The 14993-nt window shown below is 37.9% G+C and overlaps 2 protein-coding genes across 2 annotated transcripts in view; both read right to left on the reverse strand.

The window, feature by feature from the left end:
* Positions 1–8192, reverse strand: part of slc17a9 (solute carrier family 17 (vesicular nucleotide transporter), member 9) — a 17238-nt gene extending 9046 nt beyond the window's left edge. Inside the window, exons 1-6 of the mRNA XM_015392458.1 lie at positions 7795–8192; positions 5352–5549; positions 3075–3214; positions 989–1088; positions 592–722; positions 396–492 (exon numbers count right to left, since the gene is read on the reverse strand). Of these exons, the coding sequence (XP_015247944.1) occupies positions 396–492; positions 592–722; positions 989–1088; positions 3075–3214; positions 5352–5549; positions 7795–7925 (797 nt within the window). The 5' untranslated portion in view covers positions 7926–8192. The remainder of the gene's footprint in view (positions 1–395; positions 493–591; positions 723–988; positions 1089–3074; positions 3215–5351; positions 5550–7794) is intronic.
* A 3734-nt stretch (positions 8193–11926) lies between these two features.
* Positions 11927–14718, reverse strand: gid8 (GID complex subunit 8). The gene is made up of 5 exons (XM_015392437.1): positions 14630–14718; positions 14178–14304; positions 13875–14071; positions 13558–13755; positions 11927–12959 (listed from the first exon to the last, which is right to left on the reverse strand). The coding sequence occupies exons 2-5, from the start codon at positions 14293–14295 to the stop codon at positions 12786–12788; spliced, it is 687 nt and encodes a 228-aa protein (XP_015247923.1). The 5' UTR covers positions 14296–14304; positions 14630–14718; the 3' UTR covers positions 11927–12785.
* Positions 14719–14993: the final 275 nt, after the last annotated feature.

Raw genomic sequence — 14993 nt, forward strand, 5'->3', positions numbered from 1 at the left:
AAGCTTTGTATATCACTGGATTTTATCTGCAACCATCCAAAACCCCTCAGGTGATTATAGGATTGATGGCGTCTCTAAGCTTCAATGTCTCAACATCATCTGATAAAACAACACGTCTAAATTGTGCATGTAAAGACACTCTTTGGCTTAATATCCTTTGCAATGATGTAAAAGCCAAAAAGAATATAACAGAAACTGTATTTTCACTATGTGCGAACAAGCAACATACAGTAACTGGACTTTCTTTCATTTTGCCTTGTATCAGAGGTAGGTTCATGATGTGAGTTCTGGATATTAGGGTAACTAGAGCAGAGCATAAAAAAGGTCTGTATGCACTGAATTTAGTATCCGCTTTGTTGTTTTTTGCAGACACGATGGCTTTAGCATTGCCTTACCAGACTGCAGGTTGTTTGAGGAGTCGTCCCCAATGTCTTTTGTTAATTTTTGACTGAGTCCCACCATTACCCAGGGATTCAAGTGTGATTAAAGGACCTGAAAACACAAAATAAAGAAAAAGTCATCAATTTAAAATAGGATAGAAGTATAAAATAAAAGTAGCAAGGCTGTTAATGAAGAATAAGCTCTTCTTGCCTTCTCCTTTAAGTAAATATTTCCAGACGCAGTAAGCCCAAGTTACTGACAGGAGTCCAGAGACAAAGAAAACACTTTCCCAGCCATACACGTCAAGCATGAGTGAACCAACGCCTCCAATCACAAGGGTGCTTAAAAAAAAAAATATGCATGGAGAAGGATGCAGGACAGAGTCAAACAGCAGCACTGTTGTAACGTATTAAACAGAGTTGACACAATCACTGGCTTTATAGATCTGGGTGTGAATGGATCAGCTAAGTCTCTCCAAACACAAATGACACTTAAAGCATACCCATTGTGACCACGTAACTCTCCTTTACACTTTTTAGGGGTTTCTTTTATAGATTAGACTTGTTTTCTTACAAATATTCATTAATTACCAAAACTTTTGACTCACCCCAGATAGGAACCGCTCCCCACCGTGCTCATGAGAAAGCCTCGCTCACTCTCAACCACCTTCTGCGAACACAGGCTGGCCAGAGAAGGGTAATGAACTCCTAAAATTAACACACAGCAAAAAAAAATCAACCTTCAGGAACAAACACTTCCTCAATAAATAAAGAAATAAAGAAAGTAAAGAAAAGGCTTCAGTCTAAAACTACTTACAATCCTTGGGCTCTCATTTTTTAAACAAAGTTGCAACATTTGTTTAATAACAAAAGTTTGCTCTGCTGATTAAACAAGCTGCATATATGTGCAATAAAATGCTTTATGATAACTAAACAAACATAACACTCCTCTGCTGAAAGACATATTTGCTTAAACTCTTTAAAACCACACATTTTTTCATCACTTACATGAATTAAGACAATCCTTTTTCTGTTTCCTAGTTTTACAATTGTTTAAATTTAGTGCTAAGCACAAAGCTACTATACATAGTACTTTTCAAAACTTGGTAAAGCCCCATGATCCCCTGGCCTTATAACTTTCTGGTATGTTCATTCAAATCATTTAAACTATTTGGAGCACAGCTTTTTTATATATTTTAAAGCAAAACCTCAAACACAGTCATTTTTTATTGTTTATCCTTGGATACGATTCCCAGGGTCCTGAAGGGACTATTTTCATCTTTTCAAACAGTTGCATAGCAAATGTCCAGCCAACAACCTATTCTGGAAGGATTCAACTATTGTACCACTGAGATGAAACTGCTTTGTTTCTAGTATAAAACTTAGGACAAAAAAAGTTTTTTAAAGATGCATTTCTCCCCTCTGTAAGAGAATATCACTAGTAATGAAGTGAACACAAAGTCCTCCACCTACTTTGGGAGAAAGACAAGTCAATGAAGAAGAAGCCATTACTCCATGTATGGTGAAAAGACAAAGTACATTTTAAAAATGCCCTCTGAGAAAGGTCCCTTAATCGTGGGAAACCAACCTTGTTGCCTGAGGAAACTGAAATTGAGGTTTTTGACCATAATGACAATTTAAGAATAGGGGACAAAGCTTGCAAACCTAGGGTCACCAACCCTACTATAAAGTGTAAGAATAGAAGAGTTATGATGCATGGGGCTTTCTGCAGCAGAGGGAACCAGTGCACTACACCTAATAGATAAGAAAAGAACATAAAAAAGAAACATTTGAACACTATCAACCAGAAAGTTGAAGCTTGGGGACAAATTGGTCTTTCTCATGGACAGGCACCCTAAGCTAAATAGTTACAAAACAGCTTATTGACTATCAAGGTAATATTTTTGTCTTTTTGTGGGTAGTAAAAGTGTGCAAGGAAGGCATGCAATGACCTTGACTAAATTATACCCCTTTATGTCATTGAAAGGGCCAACAAGGGCCAACATTTCATTGAACTCTTGATAGATGTTTGTTAAAGCAGGGTTTATTAACCCTGGTCCTCAGGATCCACTGCCTTTCATGTTTTAGATGCTTCTCTACTCAAGCACACCTGATTCAAATTATTGTATTACCTCCTTGGCTGCAAAAGCATGTTGATCACCTTTTCATTCAGGTCAGGAGTGTGGATTCAGGAAAACACTAAAAACATGTAGTATAGTGGGCCCTGAGGACCAGGGTTAAGAACCCCCGAGTTAAAGAATACCCAACTTCTGGGTAAAGAAAAAAAATGAATCTCTCTTATTTTACTGGCAATTAGCAAAAAGAAACAATCTTCTAACTGACCTAAAAGGAAAATTAGATTCTTATTTAATTCATGTCAGACAGAATAAAAAGAGGTTGTTATCCTTCTTATTTTATAAAGCACATAAAAATTTATGGTTTCACAGCAGAAATAATTCCACACTGACCCAAACTATTTTTATGTGGATAAAAAGAAAAAAAAAACATCTGACAAAGATTTGTAGATTGTAGCTGTGATTACTCTTAAAATGTCAAATGGTTTCAAATTCATCAAGTCACCTGTAGCTCTGTTTGTGTTTTTATTGAAAGGGACCAGTCCTCCCAAAGCCTGGATCTTTCACCACACTGACTAATTCTGGAGCGATGAGTCATCCTGTGCTCCGTCAGTCTCACCTTGTAACAGGCCCATGAGGAACCGTGCCAGTGTCATGGAGAAGATTGGCTGAGAGCAGAGGCGGGCGAGGATGGGAGTGAAAGCTGTCATAGACCCCCAGGCTGCTGCCGAGAGCAGGAGGACTTTCTCACCTCCCACACTGGAGGGACACAGAGATAAAGAGATAGATGTGACTTCAAATACTTGAAACCTGGATAACCTGTAATGCTACATTTTTCATCAATGAATGTTCCTGAGAAGGAGAAATATTTTTTCAATGACTAGGCTTTTACCAATATCTATGATTGACCTAGAGATGAACATGTCTGCCACCCTCTTGTCTCTCTTGTAATGTATGGCAGGCGTTCTGCCTCAACAGAGCAATCAGAGAAGAATATTTGAATTATGTGGGAAACAGGTAAATAAAATGTAAGGTTTATATAGTTCAGTATCAAGTAAAGTTCACCCAGAGTTATATGTAGTGTTAAACTAGACAAAACATTTTAAAGTATGGCAATTAAAACCAATTCAGATAATATTGAAAAGACCCAATGGTACAAAACTTGTTTTTCTGGGTTCCCAGGGGTTTCAAAGTCAAGTTTTTGCTAAATCAGTTATCTATCTATTTATCTATCAATCTATCTATCTGGACCCATTTTTTTGCTTTGGCTGATATGTTAACTTTGTTTCTTTCCTTTTTTTTCTTTTCTTTTTACTGCTACTGCAATATACCACTTTATTTATTGTTTTATGATTGATCATGTGTATCTTATGAATGTGTATAGCAATTTGATCCTGTTGGGTTTTTAAAGTTTATAGTCCTTTATCAATATATTTGGTATTATACGGTGTTCTTCTAAGATAGATGAAATTCTATTTTTTATTCTTTTGTTTTTGTTAACAACGAAGCATTAGAATTCCATTTTTAATCTTATGGTTTTTGTATACAGGCTGTCTCTGTGAGCTCTTATCTCATATTACTACTGTTTGCAATCATTTAAGCTGATAATTTAGTAACCAATTTAGTGCAGGCTAAGTAAACACTGCTGCCCTTGTTTGTGTCCCTTTTATAGGGTGGCTGACCACAGCCTGTAACATTTCACCATACACCTATTAACTAGTTTGGTCAGCTACACTGGCTTATGGCATAAACGCAGCGTATCAGTCTGCGAAGGAGCTGCTTGAGCCTGTTTTCCAAGGTAGAACTAATGACAACTATAAGTGTTCTGTAACAACGCTTTAAAAAAAAAAAAAAAAGAAACAGCAGCCAGCTGTCAAAATTTAAAGATATATCCAGCTCATTGGGGACATTATGTCATCATTTAACATCATACAATTTGGGCTGCAATCTGGACTATTCTGGGTCCTGAAAAGGACTGTTGTTATATTTTGTTTTATTCTGACCCCAGCATCGCCTCCTGTGCTGTCATTGATCCGGTATGTTTTAGAAGACAGTCTGAGCCTTACCAAACAGAATTACACCTCATGTAAGGTACAGAATAAGGTTGCTGGAGGATTTACTTAGCGTTGTTCCTCCTGATGCTATTTTCTTCAGTAAACTCCAATTTTTCTCCAATTCTGTTGGTGTGAACACAGTTTTTTTCCCATAGAAACTGCAGCCGGTGTTCTGTCAGATCAGCATACCCATTGTCAATACCTGTTTATAAAATACACTTTAAACTACCTCAACAGGCATGTATCCCTTTATTCATGTACAAAAAACTATTTAATTACTTACTTTTTGGTGTTTTTTGAAGCGTATGGCAATCTGACCTTAAATAATTTTTTTGTACATGACTAAATGGATACACATCCGTCAAGGTAGTTTGAAAAACTAAAGGGATATACTGTACAGGGATAAACTAAAGGGATAAAGAGGACTAGCATAGGTGTATGCAACTCTGACGTCTTGCGCATACGTATTGACTACACAATTTATTTATTATTATATATTATCATCATTTAATCGTTTTTTTTTTAACTTGCTTTGTCTTTCCTTTCTAAAGAAAAAAGAAATCCAGCTGCTATGTTTAGCGGCGTTTTTCTTACACAGCACTGAAAACTTGATTGTTTTCTTGGTCTTTTTCAGTCATTGCTGACATTATTGTTTTTGTAATTTCTCTTACTTCTTAACAGAATGTACTCTTTCCTTAAAGGTAAAATGTGTAATAATTACAGGGATTTTCTATATCCAATCCAGCTAATGATATATAATCTTATCTTAATTTGTTTTTTTTAAATACGTTGGCTTTGTATTGTTGCTACATAGAAAAGGACAAAGTAGGACATATGCTCACCGGTCACTGACGTAGCCACCGAACACTTGGGTGAAGCAGTATCCCCAGAAGAAGCTGCCCAGCACCATGCCAGACTCTTTCTTGGTCCAGTGGAACTTCTCTGCCATGCTGACAGCACAGATGGGCATTGCCACACGGGCACAGTAAAGGAGGCATGTTCCAAGCAGCAGCACCGCTGTCCATACCCTCGCCACTGGCCTGTTGAAACATTAGGAAGCATTTATCAAGTGATAAATGGACTGTAAAACACCTGCTGGGAAACTCTAGACTTAAAGCAAGTTAGTAGGCGCTGTATTTTTAAAGAAAGGGAGATTGTGAATCCCCCTTTAGAAAACAATAGGGATTTAGGTGCTTAAAAACATTCGTTAATTATTTGTTATGAGGAAAAGATGAGTAGTATAACAATTAGATGCCAGTTTGTGATGTTTGTCATTGTAAGAAGCAAAACACGCTTTACCCAAAACCATAAAAAAAACTCTGTTAAACATCCTAAAATGCAGAAAAACACAAGCTGATATTGCATCATTGACACATTAGCAAAGTGCTGCTGGAAAAGGAAGTCAGCACCTCCATAAAGCTTCTCAGCAGAGATAAGCAAAAAAATGCTTTAAGTCTTGATAAGAAACAGTTTAGAAAACACCAACAATTAACATGGTTCCTCTAATCATAATCCATCCATCAACTTCCACTTTATCTGGGGCAGGGTCATGGAGGGAGCAGTCTAGGCAGAGCTTGTCCAGGACATGCGACCAGGAGGCATCCGGAATAGATGCCCCAGCAACCTCAGCTGGCTCCTTTCCATGTGGAGGAGCAACGACTCTACTCTGGGCTCCTCCCGGGTAACTGAGCTCCTCACCCGATCTAGAAGGGTGCGCCCAGCCACCCTGCAACGGAAACTCATTTCGGCCGTTTGTAATTAGGGCTGGGTATTTTCGCCAAAGTCCTGAATCGATTCGATTTTGTTTAATACAGTTCTAAATCGATTAATTTCTGTTTTCGATCTGCTTTTACAATAATGAAAGTGGTTCAACTGTGTTTCAAAATACTCATGTATTTAATTGTTTCCTGTCACATCAAACACAAAGAGCAAACTTGTAAATCTGACAGTTTAAACTTGAGATGTCAACAAAACTGTCTCAAAAGTGCAAACTTGTTTGTGGAAAGTGAAAAAAGTGAAGTCTCACACAAGCAAGAGGACGTGACACAGCAGACATGCATGAGCTGCATTATCTCCACTGCACAAACCATATTTGCAGCGTTGTCTGTAACAACTACAGGGTGTTTGCTGGTCAGCCTCCATTTGTTAATTTCTTCAGGCAACCTATTGGCTATATTTGAGGCTCTCTGGCTTGATGTAATCTTGGTGGTCTGTAGCACGAGATGCGAGGCGCCACTCATTATCAATATAGAGGGAAGTCACCTTAATGTCACATATACAGCACATTACCTTTAGCTGTTTTAAATCCAAAATGGTTCCAGACTTCAGTTGGGACAGCTTGCTGAGCGGCATGTTACTTGGGTTTGCATTTGCACAAATATGCTCATTTGAATGTGAACGTCACACGCGTCACTATAAAACTAATCTATCTCATTCCCTGCACATTGGTTTTGCAAAAATCTAAAGGAATCGATCCAAACTCAATTTTTTTACCCAACCCTATTTGTAATCATAACAGACTGGGGAAACGTCACAATGAACATCCTCTCCTCTCTTCCTCTGGGATTTCTATTTCCAAGTGTGCTGTTAAAGGAATTTTAATCTGAAAGAGGACTGAGTAATAGCTCAGCCACTTTTTTTCTCCTCGACTCGGGAAAGAGGGCTTCTGATGGTATGTCTGGATCAGGAGTTGTCTGTGTCCTGAACCCTTCTGAGAGAGACTTAATGAACTGATCCACTCCTCATAGGCTAAATCAGCCAAATATGTATTACCAACTTGATTTGGTTCACGATCAACTCATCAATTTTTGTTTCATATTTCCTCCTTCCACTTAACTTTCCATGACTGAGCATTAAAACAGCATCAGCTATAACCTTTCCCGTGCATATTCTCATCTACAGTCTGCTTAATGGCCATCAAGTGAGTTATGTTCCCAAATTGTTTATTGAAAACTTTATTTTTGGTTCTTTTTGCTCAGAACCATAATCATGATAGCAATGACATTTTCTTTTTCCAATATGGGTTTCATTTGTTTGGATGGAAAACCGTGTTTTTGATGAAACTATTATTTAAAGTTAAACAGATTACAGAGGAACACAAGGCAGGATTGATAGACTGTGCTGTACTTTATAAAGCTGTTTTTATGATCATTATTTTTGTTCACATTAGATCTGCTGCCTGAGAAACCCTCCTGGGAACTCCAGCTGCCTGCTGAGTTGCTACGCGATGACGTCAAACCCCCATGACAGCTGAACAAACGTCTCTGCGAGTGTTTTAAATGTTACCTGGACCAGTTGTGTCCTTCGGGCCGCTTCTTGTGACATCCCGGGACTCCGATCTTGTCAGGCGGGAGGTTTTCCTTGTGGCAGAACAAATCTGAACCAGAGCTCTTGCCATGTTTTTGAATAACTGCCATTCAACGCGAAGTGACGGCAGCCTCCTGTCAACTGCTCCCGCTGTTCACTTTCCCCCAATTTCTGATCTGTCAGTGAGTTAAATAAAGCCAACATGTAGGGGAGGAAAAGACGCTGTCACATCCACGAGGTTTCGATGCCAGACACCAAAGTTGCGGAACTGGGCTAGAGGAAGGAGTGTGTTTCTCTTGATGCCCTGAGGAGGAATAATCCACGTGTCACTTTTTCTCTCCAGCCTCCTCCTCCTGCCAGCCTCGCAGTTCTCTATAGGGTTGATCAGGAAGTGATGCACATGTTGGCCCTAAACTGCGCAGTCAGGTCCTTTCCTGTTTTCTCCCACCGCCCCAGTTTCATTTGAACTAAAAAATAGGTGTTTTACCCTCCATTGGCCTCACCAAACGTGACAATGCATTAAAATAACAAAGAAAACGGCCCCTCTCCGCAGGGGCGGAGCTAGATGGGGGGCCAAGGGTGGCCATCCTTACCAATGTAATGACACAACAATAGGCCTCAAGGGCGTAGGTTTGGTTTCAACTTTGGTAGGCAGAAATCCAAAGTCTCCCGGAAGTTTTGGGATTTTTAACTATGAGAGGTGGGGTTATTTTAATATGAGCAAAAAGTATACTTGAAGTATACTAAATTGGGACATTTTTAAGTTTACTTACCTTAACTTAAAGTATACTTTAGTTAACATTTTTTATACTTCTCAGTGTAAGTCAATTACACTTGATTATACAATTTTTATGTATATGGAATATAGTTTAGAATAAGTAAACTCTAAGTGCACTGCCTGATTTTAAGTATGAAATTAGTGCACTTTTATTATACTTGAATAAACTACTTTTTGCTGAGGGTGAGAGCAAACAGGTAGTACAATAATAGTGCATCATGTGCGGATTAAAACTACTTGGATTGCGCAGGAACAACAAGAGAGCGCAGGGTGTGGGGAGGAGGTTGCTTGTGAAACCTGTGCAGCGCATCTGTCCAAAGTGATGCTCTGTTCAACGAGCGTTCCAGGTGACTGGTTGTCATAGAGCCAATTGGATCAGTCTGATAAGTTTCTGGTTACTCCCTGGCAGTCACCCAGTTACCACTCAAAGCTGTGCATTCTGTGAAACGGCAGAGGTTGAATCCTCGAGTAAAAACAAAAATATAGGACTAATTTTACAGCAGAATACACTAAAGTATATCCACCTCTAGTGAAGGTGAGGAACAGTGGCAGACCTAGACCAAATTTACCAGGCGCCCAGGAGGGGGGCAGCATGTTTTCATGGGGGCACAGAAAAGCATGAAATGAATAATCAGGGCAAGAGATTCAAATATATTAAGAGAGCCGCATGAAGTGAAATTTCTTTTCATTTAGGTTAAAAAAATTAATTTACTTATTAGGTCAATAAATATTTATAATTTAGGAATTTTACATAATTTTTAATTCATTTAAAGCTACAGTGTGTAATTTTCAGCGACATCCAACGTTCAGACTGCAGACTGCAGCAACATGAACATCTCCCCCCCACCGCTTCTCCCCCCCAACAGTACGGCGAGCGTTACGGGACAAATGTCTTCCACGATGTCCACATCACCTACCTTCTCAAGTGATGAGGTTTGTTTACATAGATAATTTTACAGATAGTATTTATTAGTATATTTTTAGTATCTATTGTTCAGTACCGTCTCAGTTCATCTCTCTCAACTTGCCGTAGTTACTTTCGAGCGTAATGGGTGATCTCGCAATCGCTAGTTTGTTGGCTCTGCGCTGCCGTAGCGCAAAGATGTCTGCCTCCATGGGTGCGAGACCCGCTCCTATGTAATTATAAATAACGAATTCTAAGGCAACGCAAATATTAAGGTTAAGAGGCTGAGCTCGTAGATGATGATAAATAACATAGTTATGTATAATATATTACATTTCTGACTGTCTATCCCTGTAATTATTACACACTGTAGCTTTAAGTTAAAACTACCGTTTTCTATGAAATTTGAATTAGAACTCAAGAAAAACTGTTAAATTCATCTGTAAAAATTACCGGGTATAGCTTTTTTTTAATTTGTTGTGAAAAAAAAAAAAAAAAACATTTAGCAGATGAAAACTGGGATCCTCTCTCAATTCCACTGAAGCTATCGCCTTAAATGTCCGATACCTTATTGCATCTCCTTGAAATTAGTTTTTGGAACTTGGGATGTCTGGGTAGGGACACTAATAGACTGATGTTGTTGGTCCTATGCAAAAAATATGCATGCTCAAATTTTTATGCTTGATGTGAAAATCGGGGTGTATTTTGTTTAAAGAGAAAAGCAGAATTTCTTGCTACATTTGTACAAATTTATAAGCGCTACACACACTAGATGCTGTTTATCAATGTTTGAAGCATCATCGGCTCTGATGAATGAGGAATTATGACTTTTTTCCACTTTGAAAAGGTTTGCATTTGAAATTACCAGCGACTAAGACAGAAAGTAAATCTGTGGCTATTTAACAAAATATAGTCTAAATATGAATTTTTCGCACCATTGCATGTGCAAAGAGACGTCCTAGTACACCATTGCGTAAGGGGGCCAACTAGATGTCAGTGACGGGGCCCCTAAGCAACTGCAGTCTCTGCTTACCGATATTTACGCCATTGACCCTTACCCAATCATTGGCCACCCCTACCTTTTTTTCCCCCTCTAATACAGATGGTGGAAGCAGTAATACTCTCAGGTTCCTTTTAATCTTTCATGTATTACTTTCTATTTTTTCATATATTCATAATTACTTGACAACAAAACACTGTGGTTATTTATACACATCAATATACAAAGATTAAAGATGATAAATACAGAATTCCTGCTCTTTTCATGACTAGATTTTGTGTTATATGGGGTAAAGAGAAAATGATGTGTCTCTGCAAGTCATCTAGGAGTCTTCAGTGAAGTAAACACAATTTTATCCAGAATGATTGTTGATAAAAGTAAGTAAGTACATATCTAGAAAGCACGTATGTTTAAATATATGCATCTATTTGTTAGCAAAGGCTGTAGGAAAGTATAGTTTGTCTTAACTTTGGCTTGATGGGGTGTGCAGGTGGAGCAGTGGTTAGTGCGCACAGCCCATATATGGAGGCCTCATTCCTCAACGCGAGCGACCCGGGTTCGAATCTGACCTTGTGTGTCCCTTGTTGCATGTCTCTCCCCCTCTGTCATATCTGCTTTTCTGTCAGCCTACTGTTGAGAAAAATGAGCTGCTAGTGCTGTTAAAAAGTAAAAGACTTGACCCTTAGGTTCTGGTGCCTATCCACTTTTGGCCACATTGGTTATTGCTTGGCCACTTTTCTCATTTTCTGGCTGTCCCTCCTTGCACTGTCCCGTCCACAGCCCAGCACCTGATGCCTTCTATGGCCCTTTGAATTGCAACAATGTTTAGAAGCAATAAACAAAAATATTTATGTGACTCCTGAGTTAAAGTGGCCAAGTGTTGGATTTTATGTGACAAAGCTGCTTACTAGCTTGAGCTACTTACTAGCTTGAGTCATCTAGTATGAGATGCAATAGTAAAGCTCTATACAAGAAGGGAATGAGTAGGATCTAGTGGCCAAATTACAGCTGAGTTCTTGCTCTTTTCACTAACCATGCATTCAACAAAGTTTGTAAAAAGAGGCTTTTTAGCAGTTTAAGAAAGTATTACCAGCTTTACATCCGACTAACCCCATTTAAAAAATAATTGAACTTCATTGATCTCACAATGGAGAAATTCACCTCTGCATTTGAACGATCCCCTTAGGGAGCAGTAGACTGCCACTGTGCGGTGCCTGAGGACCAATCAGGTTTTAAGGATCTTGCTCAGGGGCCTAGAGTGAAGGCTGTGGAGATCGTACCGTGTATGTGCAACCTTCTCAGAGCAAAAGTTCACTGCTCTAACCACTAGGCCAACACACCCACCAACCGCAGATTACTCCTTTGAAACATAAACTGGATGTAAAATTTCAAGGTACAGAAACAGATTTCATGAAACTTCAGTCAGGTTCGAGAAATATTTTTTTATTGCAAAATAATATAGCAGGAAAAGAGCACAACAAAAATTTAGCTAAGTCGCTCAAAATGCAAATCATTTAAATGTAATAGCATTATAGTGTCTCCATGTTTGCATTTACTCACCTCTTAAAACATCATGTTCCTCAGGCTTACATAGTCACAGTATGCTATGAAAAAATATTAATACTCCAGTAATTTCAATTCAAATGAAATAACTATCATAACTTAGAGCTTAGGTGTTTTTATTTGCTTGTGTATTTTTTCCAACATTTCTAGTGAGTGTCTAAATATTATGTGGTGACGAAATAAGGTTTACTTTCAGAATCGCAGTAGCCTTAAACATCTCCCAGGTAATGAATTCTGACTGTTCTTTTCACATGTAAGTACCAGATGAAATCCCAGAGGTTGAAATGTGTTCCTTAAAACAAAAAAATATACATATTTGAAGCACTGCACATTAAGCCAACACTTTATCCTGATGAATCCCTGCATCCTTGAAGTGGGCACACATGCACACACACTGACAAGCAGCCTAATTTAGGCTTTATTTACAACCTCCACTACCAACATTCCCTGCCAACAGACAGAAAAACTAGAGTAAATGAAACATTTTGGCTTTACATAGACAAATATGCAAATTAAAATTAAAAATAAGATAACCAGTTTGGTTGTTATTTAATACAAAGTAACCTTAAACTGTAATCAGTCCAGTTTAGAATTAATAAAGTATCAAAAGGCAACCCTTACAAAAAGAAAAGGTTGTACTATAACTGATTCCGCTTCCTAGGTTATAAATAGGTTAAGAATTGTGTCCATTCTGTAAGGATATGATATTTATTTATGCTGAGTCTTTATTTGGGATCTTCGATTGTTCCCTTACTGAGGTCAGTCATTTTGGGATACTTGACTTTCTTTTGGTCAAGTTCGTTCTGAGCCCACAGCAGTAGTTTCAGCAGCTTGGCCAGCTTTGGAGTAGATTCTCTGTTTTCGTAGTCTAATACACACTGGTTAACCTCACTCCAGACCTGGAAGAGAAAGTAAACACACTTAATGCTTTCATATGAATGCGATGCATTCAACATTACAATGGGGACGTTCACTTTTGAAATAAAACTTAAACTTAAGACTTAAACAAAATGCATGTTGCCCACTCATAGAGAAAAAATAATTTGGAATATTAAACCTGTTAATATTTTGAAGGCATATTTGACCAATTGACAGAGTGCAATATTGTTCAGGCCTGTGTAATTTTAAATTGTTATTCTTATATATACTTTTATCCATACACATACAATTAACTATGCTCGTAAATACCTTATCTGTGCTGTGTTTTTTGCCTTAAATTTGATAATAAAAACAATAAATGTACAAGAACACTCTTAGCGTGATTTTAGGGTGTCTTGTGATTTGTCATTATATAATAACTTCTATGTATAAAGCTTTAAGGAATATTTTTGTAAAGAAAAAAAAAAGAACCAGATGATTTTACCATGAAAGCAACAAGGAAGATAAGACCTGAAAAAACTGTAAATGACACTTTCAAGTAAAATAGCAATTTAAACACAGGAAAAAACATGATTAGTGATGTATGACATGGCCGATTATAATGTGTGTTGATTATACCTTTTGCCTCTGCATAATATTGAGCAGATCTCCAAAGGGAGACTCTTCTGGGTTGTCAAACGCCAACAAAGCCAGTGTCCTCTCCATCTCAGTCAGACATTCTCGGCTCTCCTCTCCCTGCTCTGCTAATTGAGACTGGGCAAATTCAAGGGCAGCCTCTGTCTCCCGAAGACGAATCAGCTCAATTAGATGCTGCTGCTGCATGTTGCAAAAACATAGGTGCAAAATGCTGAATTAACTAAAAGGAAGGAGTCATGTAGTAGAAATAGCAGACTAGAGACAAAATACTTGGATAGTAGCTTTGTGATTTACATTACCTGTAAGTGAAAGTATAGATAACGGTTTGTGTCTAGCAGTTCCGGGTGCAGACTATTGATAAGAGCAATGGCATCCTGGATTTGACCTTTTAATATTAACTCTCTAATCTTAATCCGTTCATCTAAAGAGTCCAGGTCCACGCTGGGTTCTATTCCAGACTCCATTCTGAACTTTTCTGCTGCCTCTTTGAATCCTTCTGTAAAATACAGATTGATAGTTTAATGTTTATACCAACAAACTGAAAATATTTAAAAATATAATATTTATTTTATGTGCATTTGATAATAAGACTGGTACCTCACCTGTGACCAGGTAGTTCATTATCAGCCTATTCATATCAGTTCTCTGAATATGGACATTGTTGAGTTTATCCATCCACTCATCCTTTGTTATATCCTCTGGCTTATCTGCATAACTCATGATTATATCCTGAAAAAGGACAGGGAGGCAGTGTTACCAACTGGCTGGATGGTTTCAGAATCAGTCATAAAACATTTCGGCTTACTAATAGCTAGCTCTTCGTACTAAAAAAACACATTAAAATGAAACTTAGAATGACAACAGTTTGGGCCTTCGACAAAAAAACACAACTCTGAAGCCTAGCTTCCTTCAGCACGAATCAAAACACAGAACAGTTCGGTCTACATACACATATTTTAACGTAAGTCTGTCTTACACAAGTCACATCCAGCTCAAGCGTATTTATATAAATATTTATACGTGCAACAAAAAGTATGTTTTCTTTTCACAGTACCTGAAATTGTATTGCTACTTCCAAATAGTAGCAAAGAAGCTAACGGAGCTTATGTCGTCTTCTTCGTCGTTTTTCCTTTGTTATTTCCGGCACACTGGCGCCATCTATCGAAAAAAATCAAATATACAAAAGAATCGCCGTAAAACACAGAGAATTGTTGTGCACAAATTTAATAAAATGAAATTTTACTGGTCCTCAATACCTCTATAAAAAACTATTCAAATTAACTGTCCTCTACAGTTAACCTAAACCTACTGCACTACAGCACAAAAAAAAAAATCACATTTTAACCAGGTCACTAAAAACAATAAGAATATGTAAACATAAATATTTTCGTATAATAATAATAATAATAATAATAATA

This window comes from Cyprinodon variegatus, unplaced genomic scaffold (genome assembly GCF_000732505.1).
Source record: "Cyprinodon variegatus isolate N-32 unplaced genomic scaffold, C_variegatus-1.0 Scaffold591, whole genome shotgun sequence".
In the NCBI taxonomy this organism is placed as follows: domain Eukaryota; kingdom Metazoa; phylum Chordata; class Actinopteri; order Cyprinodontiformes; family Cyprinodontidae; genus Cyprinodon; species Cyprinodon variegatus.

Bases quoted from the DNA above. Each gene is read 5' to 3' on its own strand.
- gid8 (XM_015392437.1), bottom strand. From the start codon at position 14,295: ATGAGTTATGCAGATAAGCCAGAGGATATAACAAAGGATGAGTGGATG. The intron at 14,072-14,177 runs GTGAGGTACCAG...TGTATTTTACAG, and splicing joins AATGAACTACCTGGTCACAG to AAGGATTCAAAGAGGCAGCA. The intron at 13,756-13,874 runs GTAATGTAAATC...TGCAACATGCAG, and splicing joins ATCTATACTTTCACTTACAG to CAGCAGCATCTAATTGAGCT.